Genomic DNA, 20,933 nt, shown 5'->3' on the forward strand with positions numbered 1-20,933 from the left:
TTAGGCTACTTTGCAGGATGTTGTAGCCAACATGTCCAACACATGACTCATAGAGTTATCAGTTTGATAGCCTACTGCTTTGCAGCTAATTAAAATTAATATCTGGAGTAGATGAGAGAGGGAGTCAGCATTGGCACATTGAACAAGTTGGTCCATTGCTGTCAGCATTGTGCCACATTTTCAGGGAGTTTGGACCAGAGTCGTGATTAAGTAAAATGTCATGCCATACAAGTTGCAACTTCCCTTTCTTACACAAATCATGAGAATAAATTAATAAAATCCAAAATGTTCAGTTTATTGATTGCATGTGCTTCTGGCTGTGAATGAAGCCTATTTTTGGTTCATTTTACTAATTATCTGAACAGGTAATGCCACAGCCATTATTTATATTTAACTGGTAATTTCAGTCATGTAAAATTGCTGGTATCATTGTATGATCACAGAACATTCTTGAGTTTTTGCTATAAGAATATGCTGGTATCTAGTTTACTTCTGAAATGTAAAATTGAATTCCATGTTATAAATAACTTTTTATTTTTCCTAATCAGCTTCTGAACTGCACTTTAAGAAAACTGAACTTAATTTCATAACAAAAAACCACAAACTTTCTGCCAAAACTACTACTGTCCAACCCATTCAATAACTACTACTGCAGTCCCTGTCAAAATTCAACTTCCATTGTCATAATAAAACTGCTTGTACTACTGCTCCTTGCAATCATATTTGCCCACACATATATAACATTGTAACAATGTCAGGAGTCTGATACATTATTAGGAACAATATTTTAATTTGACAAATGGCATGTAAAATAATTCAAGCATAACATCATGCATAGAAGAACACACAAATATAGTTCTTAGGATTAGTTTCATAAAATACAGATGTCTCATATACTACAGTATGTGAGTCCCAGTCTGTTACATTACAAGGTACACATGACATTTCTTAGTTACATAAATAATGACCAAAATCGTCATCATCATCATCTTGTCGAGTTTTCTGCCAATGGTGGGATCTACTTTGAAGACAAGTCTCTCCATCTTCTCCTGTCTACCTGTCACCTCTCTCTCATTTTGCTTCTCCTCCCTTCCATATGCTTTCTGCCATTCCTTTTAGCTATTTGACCCTCACCTTCCTTAGTTCCCTGCCCTCAATCTTCCTTTCTTACATTTTTAAAGGCATTCTCATCTCCTCCATTTTGTTCACCTGTCTATACTATTCGAATCTTTCTCATCTTTTCCATTTTTGTTACTTGACTTGTCAAAAACTTCAACTCATTTGCCTTTTTACCTTTTTCCCTTTCCTTTGTGACCGAGGTTTCTGCAGCACACAACAGAATTGGTATATAACATGTTCTGATACATCATCTTCTTACTTTTTTGAGGGACTTCTTTATTCTATATAATTTATCTCACTTTTCATATAGCTGTCAGTTTGCCTTGCTTATTCACTTATTCTTGGGCATTCCTTCCATTTCCTCTCCTAACCTCCAAGTCAGGCTTTTTGCATTAAATTTAATGCCATATTCTTCCACAACTTTTTCCCAAACATCTTAACTGCTTCTGTTGTTCCCCCGTATCATCAGCAGGCAATACTGCTGTGATCCTGTCTTCAGTGTCTCTTGCCACTTCTGTCATTACATCATCCACTAATACTGTGAAGAGCCTGGTTTTAGGCTGTTTCTGTCAGCTATCTGTTCTCCCACTTCCCACTCTCATGCAACAAACACTACCTCAGTTCAATTCTTTTATCCTCAGTACAGTTTGCTTAACTTATTAGTGCTACATAAACTTTACTTCTATATATGATGCAATATGCTCTTTATTATTTTATTTTATTTTATTTTTTTAAAGAAAGAAATCCAGGAAAGCCGCCAATAGATCTCTCCCATACTCATAATGATTGTTCCTGCAGCTGTCTCAGTGCAAATATGAGATCCACAGTGAACCTTCCTGTCGTGAAACCACAATTTTCTCCTCTCATTTGCTTTTTCACTGTTTTTTGTATTTGTCTCTGCAGAATCTTTTCACAGAATTTTACACTGTGCTCCCTAAAGTTTTTTTTTAGATCCCTTCATTTTCTTAAAGATACATACAATTATTCTATTCTGCCAGTCTTCTGGGGACCTCCTCCTTAATTTGGAAATAATTAAGTTGTGCCACTGATAATGTTTTGGAGATGTATGCAACTGTTCTGTCTGTGTTGTTGGTGCTTTTATGGCTATAGTAAAGTTTCTAAATTGATGGGCAGTACTAAAAAATTAGTCAGATGTGTGTATTGTAAGTCATTTCTTTTACAGATGAATCAAATTTCCTTATGATTCCACCAATGATTCTCAACAATAGTGGAATCAAACAACTGTCACTCTCTTCACTTATTTACATGGAACATGTTACATTTGTTTGTGTTCTGGATCAGCCGGCAGTTACTGCATCAATCATTCATTGTCTGTAGGTCTTCCTGCTTTTTGCTAGTCTTTTATGGCATTGCACCTTCTTGTAGACAACAGCACTATCTTTGAACAGCCTCATAGAGCTACTGACAAGCTCCATTGAATCATTTATGCATATCATAGACACAGTGGATCTACAACACCCTTTGAGGTATTCCCAAAGCTACTTTTACATCTGTTGATATCATCCTGTTAAGAATGACATAGTGAATTCTATCTGCTAGTATATCCTGAATCCAGTCACAGAATTGGTTAGATGCTCAGTAAGCTCATACTGTATAGAATATCTTTTGGATGTCAAGGATGATCCCGACAACCTGGCACTGTTGTCTATAAGTGCTCTGAGTCTCAATGATGAATATATTGAGCTGAGTTTTGCAAGAGTTCTCTTCTATGAAAGGTTGGTAAGTGTGAGCATAAAACATTCCATAATTCTGCAGCAGACTGATGTCATTGATATAGGCGTATAATTATGTACCTCTGTCTAATGGCCCTTCAATAATGATCTGTACTTGTTTTCATTTGGTTGTTACCCTTCTTTGCTCCAACAACCTATGATAAAATTCCTGCTAGGAAGGGAATAAATTCTTTTGCATAATCTGCATAGAATATTACAGTTATCTCATCAGATGCATATACTGTTCCACTATTGAGCAATTTTAGTTGAAGAATTTACTGTATCTCCAACAGTACAAACATGTATATGAATGTATAAACACCTGAAGATGGGCATAAGCCCAAAACCGGTCATGTTATGAATAAACAACCTTTTATTGTGACTGGTAGCAGATATTTTTCTACAACCCCATAAATGAACAGTCACGGAGTTCGACAGCATCCACTATAGATAAAATTCATTTAATGTTACCTAGCCAGGTATTATGAACTGTCAATGCATTCAAAACATGTAAAATCAAGATGATTAAGACCATTCAAGCAATACAGTGATCTCCAACAGTACAAACATGTATATGAATGTATAAACACCTGCAGATGGGCGTAAGCCCGAAACCGGTCGTGTGACGAATAAACAACCTTTTATTGTGATATTTTTCTACAACCCCAGGAAACATTCTATTTGACTTGTATAAATATTTACATATCAATTCATACAAATGTTCAGTATACTGCAGTCATCACACTCTTGTTACTCAAGACCATTAAATCTTTTACTTACTATTATTTATTGACTGAAGTAGGCATGCACATCTTATTAGACTCCTTCTCTCATTCTTAACACACTTTAAGCTACAAAATATTTATAAATACAGTACCATGAATTTTTCCCAAAGGATTTAGAAAGCGTCTATTGATGCCCTTACTTGCTGTTGTAAAAACAATGCTTCAGTCTTGTTAATAGATGTAAGCTACAAAGACATAGAAGATGCTGAATAGTGTTGCATTACTTGAATTTATTACCAGTTGTTTATGTTGCACTAAAGGAGAATTAACTTTTATGCAGGTTGATAAAGGCTTCTCAGCTGGCAGAACAAGAATATTTTCATGAGAAGTTATTGTCATATGAAAAAAGAGTTCAAGAGGAACGTGCCCACTATGAGAAGGAGCTGTATTCCCAGATCACGCTGGCACAACAGCAGCTTGTTGGACAGGGAGCTACGTCAGAAACAGGATTGAGATCACTGGAGACTCAAGTAATGGCAGCCATTCAGAAGCTGCAACGGAATTTGAGACTTTTGGAGGTATTGATAGCTTTGTCTTAAAACTGAATGACACTATAGCAAAAGGCAACAGTACTAAGTGAGGAGATATACACACCTTCTTACCTACCTGTTTCAACATATTGAATGTTATTGATTGGCGACTCCATGGAGTGTTCTGTGCACCACGACCAAATAGTGGATATAATTGGCAGGAGAATCAGCATTGGTTGTATTTTTTTTGTTTTGTTTTATTATCCGCAAAATTGATTTTCAGTCACTTAGTGACCATCCTCAGTGCTGTAATATACAATTAAAATTGGTAGGCAATGGTATCAACAAGCTTAGAGCGATCACATAAACTGACAAAGCCTTAAGAATGTTTCTCTCTCTTTATTCATCCTATTTCTCAGGACCTTCCATGTTTTCTGCTTCTTCAGTTGAGTGCAGTTGAGCAACGTCTGATTCAGGAAGCGGCAGTTTATGTGATTGCTCTAAGCATGTTGATACCAGTGCCTACCAATTTTAATTGTATATTACAGCACTGAGGATGGTCACTAAATGACTGAAAATGGATTTTGCGGATAATAAAACAAAAAAAGTACGACCAGTGCTGATTCTCCTGCCAATTATATTGAATGTTGTAATGAGAGATTAAGACAGTGGACTTTTACTCCTGAATCCTCTGGTCTCAATTAAAATTTCTTAAATTGACACCAGCAAGCCTTAAGAATGTTTCTCTCTCTTTATTCATCCTGTTTCTCAGGACCTTCCATGTGTTCTGCTTCTTCTGTTGAGTGCAGTTGAGCAACGTCTCATTCAGAAAGCGGCACATTTTGAAAGTTACTAAAATATATCAAATTAAGCGTCACATGAGTTGTATTTAGTTTTCCAAGTGGGAGTTGCTCTAGTGTCTTTTTTCAAGTTACCTGTGTAAAAAATGAAAAGAAATAGTAATTTTTCTACCCAGGTATGCACTATAATTTGATGATTGTTATCCCCACTATAATTTGATGATTGTTATTTCCGATTACCATTCAGTTCCACACTATATTTTTTGCCCATTTACAATCTGATTTGTCTAAAAAAATTGTCATTTTGTATAACAATACATGCAAATCACTTAGAAAGATGCATACAGAATGTAGATAATGTAACATGGAAACAAATTTTGGTCTTAATTATGTACAGATAAAAGGTGCAGTCAAATGAAAATGAGACAGACTATAATAACAAGCACAATGCATATGTTGATAATGCAGATAGGTATGTATGTATAGAAGTGCCCTCTCTTGAGAATCAGGAAGGAACAATATGAACGTTCACCACAGTGCTGTTTGCCTGTTAGATGTATTCGCTGTAAGGTCAGTGAGTGCATCCGACTTTGGTACAGAGTCCAGGAAGGAGGAACAGTGAGGTGTAGTGCAGTTTTTGACTGCAGAAACAGTGTCAGAAAGTGTAATTCATGCCCGAATGTCTGCTGTGTATGGGTAACACAAGTCATTGAAAGACAGCCATCAGCCAGGGTAGGTTCATCGTGTCATTACCCCTTCTGTCATTGATATGGTGACAGACGATGCAAGCCAGCCATCAGAAATGACAGACGATGGAAGCCATTCAGCTCACACAGGGAATCAATGATGACAGAGCATCTGAAATCCTGGAAAATCTGTGCACAGTGGGTTCCCCACAGCCTTACAGAGGAGCATAAGTTGGACAGAATGTCGACATCACTGCAGCACCTCGAACGGAATCACAATGAAGAATATCGTTCCCTGTCCCATATTGTCATGAGAAGTAAGGTACAGTGTCATCATTTTTTGCCGGTAAACAAGCATCAGAGCCAACAATGGAAGCACGTTGACTTGCCCCTACTGAAAAAATCCAAAGCCATGCACACCAGCTCCAGGAAAGTCATGATGACCTTTTTCTTTGACTGTGTGGTCCTACTGCTCACTGATTGTCTAGAACACGGTGCCGCAATTAACAACAGCAGTATGTAGACACTTTGCAAAAAACCGAATTGCTCCAGCAACGCCAAATACCCAGGAATGTTGATGGATTGTGTCCTTCTGTTGCAGGATAAGGCCTGCCCTCATGTTGCCAAGGTTCTTCCAACTACCCTGTAGAAGTTTCACTAAGAAACCCTTACACATCCTCCATACAGTCGCTACATCTACATGGATACTCCACAAATCACATCTAAGTGCCTGGCAGAGGGTTCATCGAACCACCTTCATGTTGTTGTTGTTGTTGTTGTTGTTGTTGTTGTTGTGGTGGTCTTCAGTCCTGAGACTGTTTTGATGCAGCTCTCCATGCTACTCTATCCTGTGCAAGCTTCTTCATCTCCCAGTACCTACTGCAGCCTACATCCTTCTGAATCTGGTTAGTGTATTCATCTCTTGGTCTCCCTCTTCAATTTTTACCCTCCACGCTGCCCTCCAATACTAAATTGGTGATCCCTCGATGTCTCAGAACATGTCCTACCAACCGATCCCTTCTTCTAGTCAAGTTGTGCCACAAGCTCCTCTTCTCCCCAATTCTATTCAATACCTCCTCATTAGTTATGTGACCTACCCATCTAATCTCCATCATTCTTCTGTAGCACCACATTTCGAAAGATTCTATTCTCTTCTTGTCTAAACTATTTACCATCCACGTTTCACTTCAATACATGGCCACACTCCATACAAATACATTCAGAAACGACTTCCTGACACTTAAATCTATACTCGACGTTAACAAATTTTTCTTCTTCAGAAACGCTTTCCTTGCCATTGCCAGTCTACGTTTTATATCCTCTCTACTTCGACCATCATCCGTTATTTTGCTCCCCAAATAGCAAAACTCCTTTACTACTTTAAATGTCTCATTTCCTAATCTAATTCCCTCAACATAATTCTCTATTATTCCAATTTCGTATAGCGCGCAGAAAGAACAAACACCTATATCTTTCCGTACGAGCTCTGATTTCCCTTAGTTTATCATGTTGATCATTTCTTCCTATGTAGGTCGGTGTCAACATAATATTTTCACATTCGGAGGAGAAAGTTGGTGAAGAGAATTTCATGAGAAGATTCCGTTGAAACGAAAAACGCCTTTCTTTTCATGACGTCCAGCCCAAATCCATATCATTTCTGTGACACTCTCTCCCATATTTTGTGATAATACAAAATGTGCTGCCCTTCTTTGAACTTTTTTGATGTATTCCGTCAGTCCTATGTGGTAAGGATCCCACACCGCGCAGCAGTATTCTAAAAGAGGATGGACAAGCGTAGTGTAGGCAGTTTCCTTAGTAGAACTGTTATATTTTCTAAGTGTCTTTAGTTAGCCTTCCCCACAACATTTTCTATGTGTTCCTTCCAATTTAAGTTTTCGTATTTGTAATACCTAGTATTTAGTTGAATTTATGGCTTTTAGATTAGACTGATTTATCGTATATCTGAAGTTTAATGAATGACCTCACACTTTTTGTTATTTAGGGTCAACTGCCAATTTTCTCACCATTCAGATGTCATTTCCAAATCGTTTTGCAATTTGTTTTGCTCTTCTGATGACCTTATTAGTCGATAAATGACAATGTCATCTGCAAACAACCTAAGACGGCTGCTCAGATTGTCTCCCAAATCGTTTATATAGATAAGGAACAGCAAAGGGCCTATAACACTACCTTGGGGGACGCCAGAAATCACTTCTGTTTTACTCGATGACTTTCCGCCAATTACTACGAACTGTGACTTTTCTGACAGGAAATCCCGAGTTCGAGTCTCGGTCGGCCACACAGTTTTAATCTGCCAGGAAGTTTCATATCAGCGCACACTCCGCTGCAGAGTGAAAATCTCATTCTGGAAACATCCCCCAGGCTGTGGCTAAGCCATGTCTCCGCAATATCCTTTATTTCAGGAGTGCTAGTTCTGCAAGGTTCGCAGGAGAGCTTCTGTAAAGTTTGGAAGGTAGGAGATGAGGTACTGGCAGAAGTAAAGCTGTGAGTACCGGGCGTGAGTCGTGCTTCGGTAGCTCAGTTGGTAGAGCACTTGCCCGCGAAAGGCAAAGGTTCCCGAGTTCGAGTCTCGGTCGGGCACACAGTTTTAATCTGCCAGGAAGTTTCATTGGGTACAATTATGGTTCCTTAGGCAACCGTAAACATTTTTCCATGAGGCGCTGACTGTCTTCTCTCATAGTGGAAAAAGTGTATTAACAGTTATGGCAATTACTTTTAAAATAATAAACAGCTTACTCACTTTTTTTCCTACCTGTCTCTTTTTCATTTCACTGCCCATTATAGTTTGAAAATGTTATATTCTAATGCATGTTTCATCACTTCTATGGTCTCTCTCTCTCTCTCTCTCTCTCTAACACACACACACACACACACACACACACACACACACACACACCACATACATGAACACAAACTCCAGTGTCCGCACCCCATTCCACTTCACACGTCATTTCACTCACGTGATTAGTATTACTCACTGCCATGCTCACTCAACCTTTTGTTCACTACTTCAATGTATTTTTCACATCTTAAATGCCCATCTAACTAGTATGCCAGCAACTTCATCAAGATGTTTCTTCTCTGGTACAGTCCCATAATTCTAGGATTATATTGTTTCAGAATTTTGCTCTTTCATCTCTAAAGCTCACCCATACTGTTCTCATATATCTCACTGCCATTGTCTATAACACATTTCTGCCATCAAATAGACCTCCTGTACATCTGCTGCATTGTGTCTTTTGATGAAAAGACTAGTTTGATTTGCAAACAACACTGGCTCTGTTGTTGACCCGTGAGGGATAAATCATTTATTAAAAAGAATAAAAGAGAACCTTACAGAGATTGTTGAGATACTCCCTAGTTAAGTTTCCTGTATCCTGAAAAGTAACTTTTATCTAGTGCTATATTTCTATCATCTGTTGCCTGCTAGAAACATATTACTTCCACCAGTTGTAAGCAACTCCATAGGTACCATATTTTTATAATTTTCTAAGCAGTGGATCGTCATTGATCAGATCAAAGGCTTTAAATAGGTGTAGAAACAGTCAGTGGGGACACAGAACCACTGGCTCTACCCCCCAATAATATCGCTGCCCTGCTGCATCAAGAACAACTTTATCTTTGCCAGATCATTTCTCTGTAGTACACGTTCTGCGCTACACGCATTGTTTATATGCTGTGAGAATAAAAGTATTCGTAATATGTGACGGAAGTGTGACTGATTATTTGTTGTCATAATTACCATGCCCGCTCCCCACTACCTACAAGTCCACAGATTAATTCGTCTTGATTTACAGCATTTAGAACATTTTTTGAGAAGTCAAAGGCAGCTATATCAGTAGATTTTTTAACAATTTTCTGGGTTAATTAATATTGTTTTTTATTGAAAAAGTTACTTAACCTTTCATACATTACTATTTCATTTATTTTATAAAAAAGGTAGCTAATAGTGAAACTGTCTTTGTGTTTGTATGTCTTTTGTATTGCAATCAGTGTGAAGTGGCTTTAGTATTGATGGTTTTACATTTGTTGGGAAAATCCTTGTACTAAATGACACATTGATTATATCATTTGAACTTTTTTGAAGGCCATGTCTTGGATATCATCAGGGCATGGTACGTTTTATTTTATAGTTAACTGATTGTGTTTCTCACTGTTTTTGTAGCCATAGGATACAGAGACATAACTTTTCATTTTTGAGGACTTTCATAACATTATTTGGATAATTTTGGTTTTTATGCTCACCTACATTTCTCTTTTCACTTTTAATAGCACTGTTTGCCGATATTTTGTGTCCATGGTTTATCGGTAAAGTTTAACCATGTATAACAGGAGAGAAACCCTTAATTATAAACCTTTTTTTTTTTTAGCTTTCTCTGTTTACTTACATTGTTTCATAATTAGTAGTACCCAAGAAATGCTTGCGTAAAGTTCCTGATCATCACACTTTGCGCCAAAGTCCCGGTTTAAATGTGAAACCTCTTAACAGTGTGTCATGAAGTGAGGGCATGTGACACTGTTAATGGTGATCCGTCCATCAAATGGCATTAAGCTTGGCAGCACCCTTGGTGCAATTCAGAAGGAGTGGGCTATGTGCAAGCACCAGGTTTCACCTTCTCCTTTCTCTCATCGTCTTCATCACCATCACCATCATCATCATCATCACAAACAAAGACGGAAAACAGATAAAAATGATGATAAACGTTACACTACACTGATGCACTCGTACACACAGTGCATACATGTAGTGTTACAAATATTGTAATTTAGCATGTTGTGAATAAATAAACAAAAAATTATTAAAATTTGATACCCAAAATACATAGATATCATTTAGGGGTACTAGCTAAATCACAATGCCTGTTCTCAGTGATATCATATTATTATTTGTTCAGCAGTGTTTTGGTGTGTGTGTGTGTGTGTGTGTGTGTGTGTGTGTTTTCAAATTTTTGTTGTAAAAACTAAAAGAATAATGTTACAATCATACTCATCATCTTGTTCTTCAATGAATAGGAGAGAGACAAGAGGGAAGAACAGGGACATCTAAAAGAGAAAATGAATAAAAAAGAATTGAAATTACTGGAAGAAAGAAAGGATGTTTTGGATAACAGGCAGCAGGAAATCAGGCATAGAGCAAAAAGGTGAAGTTTATATGAATATAGTAAACCATTATACATAACTTCTGTGGACAACATACAAGCACTGTTTGTCATTATGCTTCAGCACATATTTCCCCTATTTATACCAAAATGTGTGTTTAACTAATATAGAGATACAGGTTATTTAACATTTTACAAAGAGTAAAAATCAACAGTGAAAATTAAAGCAATCATTCTACATCTGACTTTTTGTCACCCTTCCCCCTCTCTTGGGGGGGGGGGGGGGGGGGCGGGTATTCCATGTAAGTCGTTCTGGAATTAAGAAGAGTTACTGAATTTTGATATACAGACCATCAAATGCTATGAAGTTGACCAATTTTGGACTTTAAATTTAAATATGTGATTTTTGAGCCTTTCATTGTGTAATAACTCCTTGAGAAGGTTCTCAAGCTTTGCATCAGGTGGTGTTGTGTAAAGCGTACAGTATTTAAGTAAGACATCTGCTTCTCATCTTCAGGTATGACTGTGGGAAGTTGTAGTAGCTAACCAATTTATGCATTGGTTTTTCCATAAAAGTGCAAGCCAGGAGGTGGGATTGTGACATATTTGCAGAGGACGTAGACATTCAGAGCCTCCTCCAACAGAAACAAGCCGCAGACTCTGCACAGCCTAGCTGTCCTGACTCCGAGCCTCCATCGGTGTGATCTCATTGAGTTCTTTTCTCTTCAGCCAATGCTACCTAGTGCCGCAAAAGCTGTTTCCGCATTTTGCTGAGATGAAATCCGGTGTCTCTGCTAATTATGGCAGTTGTCATATGTAATTTGACCAATTATTTAAAGACAGAATCCTAGAAGGCTTGTCCCTAGTTCATAGCAAGTTCCATATTAAGACAGTGGTCAGCAGCGGGAGTGGTCAAAATATGCGTAACAAATTACCTACTCAACAGTTACACACAATTTTAGCTCAGCAAAGTGTGGGAATTAGCACTGGCACCACTAAAACATTGTTGGTCACAGAGAAACAAATTCAACAAGATCACACTGATGGGTGATTGTGAATTGTGGTTTATTAGTCTCATTACAACATAATCAAAATCATTTGATTTAGGTACAGGAGAAATGTCAAAGTAAATTTGCCCTAACATAGAAAGCTGATGTTTACATACAGCATCATAATAATTATACAATTTTGTTTTATATACACAAAAGGCAGAGATGATAATAATAATAATAATAATAATAATAATAATAACAACAACAATAATAATAATAGTATCTAAAAATCTAACACTAAATTACCCTAGCTCAAATTATCATGTCATCCTCTAAAAATTCTTCTATCAAATAGTAGCATTCCTCCCCCAGAATCTGATGTAACCTTATTTTTAGGCTCACTGGCATAACATTAAATATATTTTTGCCCATATATTGTCATCCCCACATACTGTGGAGCCCGTTCATATAATTTCAATTTGTGTGTGGGATGCATAAAATTATTTTTATTTCTTGTGTTGTATGTGTGGTTAAAATGATTTTCCTCAAATAATTTTTGTCTGCCATGTAGGAAGATGATAATTTCATAAATGTATATGAGGGGTACAGTTAGGATTTGCAGTTGTTGAAATAAAGGGCAAAAGATTCTGTTTTCCTGTGCAGTACACATGTATCTGATAATTTTTTTCCATACCTAATTGCAGATTCAAAATAACTATGGTGTGCTATTTTCGTGTACTCATGTCGGTAGAATTTGCAAGTATCTGCATTGCAAATGCGAAACTGCTTAGTTTATTTGATAAGGACTCAATATGTGTGTTCCAGTTCAAGTTCTTGTCCACATTTAGTCCTAGGAGTTTGACAGTGTCAACTTCTTCCATAAGTTGATTATTGTGTTGTATTTTAAGCTATGCACATTTTGAGTGTTTGGTTTGGAAATGTACCATATGGGTTTTTGCAATGTTCAGTTTCAAGCCATTTAACTAGAGCCAGTTTTCTAGGGTATCCAGTGTGCTCACAATGGAGCTTGGAATGTGTTCTGCATCACCATTTTCCATTAAAACAAAAGTATCACTTGCAAACAGAATTGATGGGTAATTGATATTTGTGCATAAGTCATTTACATAGAATAGGAACAAGATTTGCCCCAAAATGGAGCCTTGAGGCACACCTTGTGATACAGTACTCCACTTTGAAAGATAATTCACCACATTTGAAATGTAGTTACCCTTTGTTTTCTGTTCTATGGTTCAGTGTAAGCCATTTGAGAGCTATTGCCCTTAATCCCATATTTATCTAATTTGTAGATAAGCAAGGCATGGTTTACAGAATTGAAAGCTTTAGTAAGATCACAGAAAATATCAGCAACTTTACTCCTCTGGTCCAGTGCTTTGCATATCTTTTCAATAAAGTTATTTACTGCAGCCAGGGTGTTTTATCCTGGTAGGAATCCAAATTGATTATTTACAATAATATCATTTTTTACAATAAAATTTTGTATCTGGTTTGCAGCTACTTTCTCAAACACTTTTGACAAGTTTGGAAGAATAAAAGTAAGATGATAGTTTCCTATGTCTTCCCTTGACCCTGTTCTTGAACAGAGGTCTGACTTTGGTATACTTCAACACATCAGGAAAGCATCCCTGTTCAAAAGATTGATTAATTATTTTGGTTAGTGGAGGTGCTATTGTGTGATACACTGCTTTAATCACTTTAGTCGGTATCCCATCCCACACAGCTGTGTTTTTATTTTATAATGATAATATAATATTTTCCACATGCTTTATTGAGACTTTTTTTAAAAATCTGTGAGATACTCAGCTCCTTGCTGGAGTCCAAAGGGGTTTACTTTACTCTGATACTCTACTATATCAACATTTGACTTTGCCTAGGTAGTTCATTTCTATTAATTCTAACACCTAACTCTGATTTGACAACAGACCACACTGCCTTTGTTTTACTTTTATGTTGTGAAATGAACTTATTGTTTGCCATTTGTTTGGCTGCTTTCACAACTTTTGTAAGGTTGCTTTATAACGTCTAACATATTCAGTAAAATATCTGTTTTTATTATATTTCAGTTCATTATGTAGTTGCCTCTTCCTAGCACTAGAAATTTTTATACCCAGAGTTATCCATTTAACTTTACCAGTGATTTTGTTACACGTGGTTCTAAGTGGAAAAGTTTCATTAAATACCTCAGAATCACTACTACTTGAAATACAGCTGTCATAAAGTCATTCAACCTCTTTTAACTTATTTCTAAATACAGTTAAATTTTTTTCATTGAAGTTCCTTTTCATAGAGCTTCTGTTACATGGAATTTCCTTGTCAATTTTTGGTAGTTCAATGAATAATGCACAGTGGTCAGAGATTCCTAGATCTGAGCAAAATTTATGGACATCTTCAAATACATAATTGGTTAGGATAGTATCAATACAGTTAGCTGACTGTGCATTTACGCTAGTGGCTTACTTAAAGTTTACTTTGGTGAGGGCGGTTGGAGTGGCCGAGCAGTTCTAGGCGCTACAGTCTGGAACCGTGCGACCGCTACGGTCGCAGGTTCGAATCCTGCCTCGGGCATGGATGTGTGTGATGTCCTTATGTTAGTTAGGTTTAAGTAGTTCTAAGATCTAGGGGACTGATGACCGCAGCAGTTAAGTCCCATAGTGCTCAGAACCATTTGAACCATTTTTGTGTCAGTGAATTTGAACACATCATTGCTTTCACCTAGGATATTAGTGTTGAAGTTTCCTTTTTCTTTGTTTAGATTTTCAAGGAAGCACTGAAATTTGGCCAGAAAAGCTTCAATTGCAGCTTTTTCTGGTACTCTGTAAATAGAAACTACTATGATATATTAGGTCCCTTAACTCGATACAGCAGCTCACGAATATACTATCTTCATTCGTATTACATATTTTATATCAGAGTGAGTAAGTATGTAAGGGCCTCCATGTGATTTCTCATGTCTATAAAAGCTGTTTGCTACTTCAAAATTTTCGATTTTGTTAAGAATTTTAATACTATCACATGTAAGCCAATGTTCATTGAGGCAAATAACTTTGATATTTTTACACTGTGAAAGAATAATTTGTAATTCGTCCATTTTATGACTTTTGAAAGGCAGCACATAGACCGTTTAATTCCAGTGTATTATGTGGGAACATTCTTTCTTATTTATGATTTCAAGCAGTATTTTCTTTCTTGGGTATCATTCCGGTCTAGCTGTTTTTGTTACCAAACACTGTTTTTCATCCCCATCATTCCTGATAAGTTTCCCCCATTATCCAGAATTTTACAAGTATCAGCAATCATTTTACTAAGAATTTTCATCCTAACACAGACACAGACAAGCTGGGTACGAACAACCCTTGCCCACAAGCATATGCTGGTGTCTGTGGCTTATGGCAGGCTTTCTTGCACAACACACGTGTCTGTGGCTCATTCCTCTGGCGGGAGGATCTGGTTGTTGGCATCCTCTGCAGTGGCACATGTGGTTTTCTAGTGAACCAATGTATAAATTGGCCAATCTCCACAGCTCTCCACACTTGTACCTGAAGGTGACAGACCTTGTTGAAACACTGTACAGTTTCCACACCATTATCAGAAACATCCAAGAAACTTTCAAGTAGTATATGCGATACTTAAATAATTGGAAGTTGTCAGTCCTGGCATTAGTGATAGCATTAGTGATACTGGTGGAAAGACTGGCGACAGTCCTTTAATAAGCAACTATGGACTAAAGTTAATTAAATATCAGTAAGCGCAATTGAAAGCGAGATTCTTAAATTTGCCAGTTACATATAATAATCAGCTTTGTAAAAAGATATGAGAAATGTAGCGTGACGGTTAATTTTAGGAAGTGAGAGTGTGTTATAATAGCAGATGGATGTGTGGCACATAGAAACTCACCACAGGCACTGGGGTATTGTTTGAGTGTCTCTGTGGCTGTGTGAGTGAATGTGTGTAGTTTTACTACAGAAAGGGCAATAACTCAAAAGCTTGCACGAATACTGTGTGTTCTGTTGTGCATTTATATGTGCCACACATCAGTCCATTATGGGTGAATGGCTGATTTTCTCTTATTTTACGTATTATTCCATCCAGCACTTTCCACTGTTGATATGCAAAAGAAACATAGGTGTGATGATGAGGAGTTGGCTGTCCGAGGTGATGTTAGCAGTTGTCTCACTTTGCAGGCAATTCATCACCAAACTGTGACTGGGTACCACAACATTGCACTCTGTTTGCAGCTAATGTTTAGAAATGTTGAATTAAGCATTATGACAGAATTCACATTTTTCTATTAATGAAGTTCTTGTGATTATGTTTCAGGGTAGCATATATTTTAATTTCTTCCAGTATGTTAAATAAGATGTCTGGTTGTTTGCGATGCAAAATCTTTAAAATCACACTGTGTACCAGTCATAATATGACAAGTGGTGACAGTGTATTCAACATGTGCTGTTCTAATACCACAGTATTATGAAATATACTGTTACCATATTGATACATAACATAATACATTTTGTTATAATATTCAGAGCAATACCACAGTCTTGTACATATGTCCATTGCATTGCATGGGGAAGCATTCTCAATAACATTTTCACAACTTTTTGAAAGAATTTGTATTTAGTGAATTCTTTGTTGTTTGCCTTTTGGCCTGCTTTTGATATGATTTGCAACAAACAGCATTGTTGATTTGTGCTTTTCATATTTCTGAAAGTAACGTATATCTTGATACAGGGTCCCCTTCAGACATTTTTGTGTACACTTATTCTGGCATTTGCGGATGCTGTGCACAGCGTATGAAACTGGCAAAAACAATAGATCTTAAGATGATCAGTTAAGAACAAAACCAGGACCAGTACAAAAATATGTCCAACGATAACTGTATTATGATTCAGTCACCAGTTGACAGCACACTGCAAAACAAAAAACTTTGTATCATATGACTACAGTATCAGTAAGTGACAGTAAGTTAACTCATACAAATATGTGGGCATAACAATTTGTATAGATATGAAATGCAACACTCACATAGTTTCAGTCATATATAAAGCAAGTGCAGCTTAGGTTCATTGGAGGGATACTAGGAAAATACAATCATTCTACAAAGGAGATTGCATGCAAAATACTTGTGTGACAAATTCTAGATACTGTTCAGATATGTGGGACCACATTACTAAAAGTGGATATTGAACATGTACAAAAAAAGGCAGAACAGATGATCATAGGTTTGTTTGACCCTTGGAAGAGAGTCACAGAGATGCTAGAAACCCTGAACTGGCAGACACTTGAAGATAGATACAAACTCTCCTGTGAAAGCCTACTTACAAAGTCTCCAGAACCAGTACTAAGTGAGGAATATAGGAATGTACTACAACTCCCCTATGTATTGCTCCCATAGGCATCATGAACACAGGATCAGACAAATTATAGCTCCCGCAGAAGTGTTTTAGCAGTCATTCCACCCACACTCCATACGTAAATGGAACAAGAAGAAGATCCTACAAGTCATGTAGTGGGAAGTACCGTCTGCCAGGTACTTCTCAGTGGCTTGCAGTGTATAGATGTAGGTATACAGTGGTACATCAGTTTTCATAAATGCTATTGATTTGACAATTTTATTTATTCAAATGAAGAAAGAGGTGGGGGTTTGAGGGAGGGTTGGGGACCCGTGGCTGATGACTCAGAGGGAGGCAGATTACACGAGATAGGAATGCGGGAGGGAGAGGCAGCAGCTGCAGAGGATAGGAATGTAACACTTGGACACTAGAGCCAATGAGTTTGTGCACAATAACAATGATGTGAGGGAGTGGATTAGAAGGGAGTGATATAACAGAGACTGTTGGGAAGAGGGTGGGTTTGCAAAGGGGCCAATGAAGCTTGAGGCCAGGTGGGTTCCTAACACACGATACAAAGTGAAGTAGGTGGAACTGGCTGCAGTCACAGCCTTTAGTGGTGCATTCAGGTAATTAAGTCATAATAAATGGAGAAAAAACATAACAAATCACTCTGGAAATACTGACTATATGACTCTAAAACTGAAAAAATCATTTTTTCCCCGGTGTGTTCACAAGTGTTTTTGGTAGTGACAAATTCTTCAGATGTAGAGAAAATGTGTTCATCAGGGGTATAAGTGTAGGGGCAGGCCTTTTAGTTGGTTGTGTTGCTTTTAAGTTGTGAGGGTGGATGCTGGATGGATATAATGTAATGTCAGTAAGAAATTATCAGCAGGCCACAACTGTTAGACAGTCAAAGCAGATATAAATTCAGTGGGTGCTCTGAAATCAAAAGCTGGAAGGTGTTAGGATAAGTTTGGCATTATCTCTGAAAGAACATAAAATATAGATGAATTACACACTTTTTAAAATCCAGTTGTGATAACTTGGAAGACTCCCGAGATTTTTCTGGAGCTGTATGAATTCAAAGATGGAGATGAGATCAAGATGGCACATGCTGCAAGTGAGAGTATCAAGGAGATAGTCCTCCACATATTCCCATGTGTCAACCATCAAGACAGTAAACCCCTTACCTGCTGCAATGAAAATGATGGGAGTTGTTAGCTTTGTTATGGGAGAGATGAAGTTGAGTGTGGCACATGAATAATGAGGTCAACAGTAATTAACCTATGAAATCTCTCCTATTATAGACAGGCCCAGCAGTGTTACCTGTTGCCTTAACATAGATCAATATGTACTACATATATGACAAAGAACATGAGATTTTAGACTGTCACAACCTTTGAGTATCTTCTTGGAAGTATTGCCACCTTTGTATCTTTCACAATTAAGGTATTTAATGCTTTTTCTTAATTCTGGAAAGAGTATGGGAGAATGTTGAATAGCGTTGAATTTCCCACGTGTTTCTTATTGACTGTACTGTTGTGTACTATATACTGAAAATACAGCAGAATTTTTCCATGATATTAAAAAAAATAGTCAAAAATATCAAATGTGTAAACCATCTTTCATAATTATCTGCAAACCTGGAATGTGTAAATACTGTGGCTCATCATTTCATGGAGTTGTAGAGTGATGGATAGATGCACCGACACAAACTTGAAGATAGTGACAAAGTTAACAAACTTCAAGTCTTTTTCAGAGCACAAAAAAATTACAGCTACATTGTTTCAGTGCTGTCGGTTCCCTGATACCATGAGTAGTTGTCTTTTTTTGTCACGCTGTTTGTATTTCATCCAGAGTTTTTCAGTGGAGCAATGATCTGTCATCTAAGTTTTCTTAATGACAATATAGTCATCCTCCTTGGCAATTTTCCCACTTATTGTGTCAATAATACCCCATGCTGCTTGTATGCTAATGTGTGAAGCAGTAATTCAAATGCACTGTATTTATTCATAGATGTTTTAAAAATTGTTCTGAATATTATAGCAAAATGTAATATGTTATGTATCAATATGGTAACAGTATATTTCATAAGAAAGAAGACCTTATGGATTCATGCGTTTTGTAGCTTTCTTTCAAATGTAGTTTAATTGAATGTCATACACAAGACAATAACTTGATGTGCAGTCAGCCACTGTTACCATCCCTATCTGTGGATAGTTCTTGTTATTTTCCATGGTAGTAACTTTGTGTATGAACTGTAATATGCATAAAGCAAAATTTATGAACTTATAAAAGTCTATACTTTGTCAGTGTTCTTATCGAAATTGTATTCCATTCAGTGATTGCTGTTATTATGACATGGTATCCTTGCAGTAAAAAATCAGCAGAGAAACTGGCAACAGTTCCAAGCATGCAGCAGGTGGAGAGCCATCGTGACACAGGCCAAATACTTGACAACAAAAGTTCTTGTGTCACAGAAGGGGACACAAATGAAGAGCAAGGACAGGTGACTGTGACTTCAAGCAAGTCACAAGAGAGCTCTGTCAGCAGCAAGGACCAAAGTGTGCAAGTTGGAAAACCAGGCTGGAAGGTCATCAGTGTGAGTAATATTTTATATTTCCTGTTTCAGAAGAAGGAGGTGGAGGTGGAGGAAGAGGGGCAATGGTTTGAGGGGAGGGGGGGACTTTAAATGATTATAATGATTGTTACAAGTTTATCCAAGAAGTCTAACCAGAAATATTTCTCTGATTCCTGTCTCAGCATAATTATGTAGTCAAGTTTCACTTCAGGTGCGGTTTTTTTTGTGTGTGTACGGTACACCTTGTACTTCAGTGAAGAATCAAAAATTGACAGAAGAGATGGAGAGATGGGATAATGAATCCTGGTTGTTTTGTATTAAGATTCACTTCGTTTAATAACTATCAGAGAAGTAGATACTTGAGGGATGAAAGGTAGATGTGAAGTGGAGGGGGGTAGGGAGGGAGACAAGAATAGTAGAGGCAGAAGATTTTGATATGAAGGGACAAAAGACAGAACATAGAACACCTAGGTAATGAGGAGCAATGAGTGAGATTTAATTTACAAACACATTTAAATGCCAAACCGCACACTATCATAATCTTGGTATGAGGCTCTGACAAGCAGGTGTTGTACACTGTAAATTGAATTATTTTCAAAATATTTGGTTTATTGCACTTTGAATATGAGCTTTGATTAATACAGGTAAAATAAAAGCAAGAGAAAAGGTATTTAACTTATGGAATCAGAACAGCCAGCACAAAAGAACTTTATTTAATTAAGGAACTAGTTGTAAGAGACTGAAGTTGCATAGAAAGTACTGTAAAGTATTTCATTATGTCATCGAAAGGGCAAAAAACAAGCACTGTCCACAGAAAATAAAAACTCAATAAAGGAAAATCAATATTTAACATTATGTAACAGAAAATGAATAAAAACACTTACACAAATCATCCTCATTTACTCAATGGCTCATCTGAAAATGGAATGCAATCTTTGCACACCAAATTCAGTGAATTGTTCTTATCAGTGCAGGAAGAATAAAGGAGTTGTACATTGCATGCATTGCTCTAGTGTTCTCACCATGACAGAAAACACAATGTAACATTAATGAGATGCATCTGTGATCTTTTGTGGCAACAGAGGTGCCATAATGCAGTGAAAATCAAAGTGTCCTCTCCATCCACCTGTTTCTCATCCTTCACCAGTCATCCAACTGTTCATTCTGTAGCTCAGGGCTGAAGTGTGTTGCCCATAACCAGACAGCTGTGTTCCAGTTATTTGTGCACAAGAGTAAGAGTAGTTAGGTCTTCCTACATATCCACACTAACAAGTTAGTCCCTTGGTGTTAAAACCC

General features: G+C 37.2%; 1 protein-coding gene across 2 annotated transcripts in view; it reads left to right on the forward strand.

Annotated features, from left to right (window-relative positions):
* The window catches only part of LOC124621891, a 127,955-nt gene that overhangs the window by 65,194 nt on the left and 41,828 nt on the right, over nucleotides 1-20,933 (forward strand). For both annotated transcript variants that reach the window (XM_047147363.1, XM_047147364.1), the window contains exons 3-5: nucleotides 3,918-4,155; nucleotides 10,628-10,755; nucleotides 19,433-19,658. In XM_047147363.1, coding sequence (XP_047003319.1) covers nucleotides 3,918-4,155; nucleotides 10,628-10,755; nucleotides 19,433-19,658 — 592 coding nt within the window. The remainder of the gene's footprint in view (nucleotides 1-3,917; nucleotides 4,156-10,627; nucleotides 10,756-19,432; nucleotides 19,659-20,933) is intronic.

This window comes from Schistocerca americana, chromosome 7, assembly GCF_021461395.2.
Source record: "Schistocerca americana isolate TAMUIC-IGC-003095 chromosome 7, iqSchAmer2.1, whole genome shotgun sequence".
Lineage (NCBI taxonomy): Eukaryota > Metazoa > Arthropoda > Insecta > Orthoptera > Acrididae > Schistocerca > Schistocerca americana.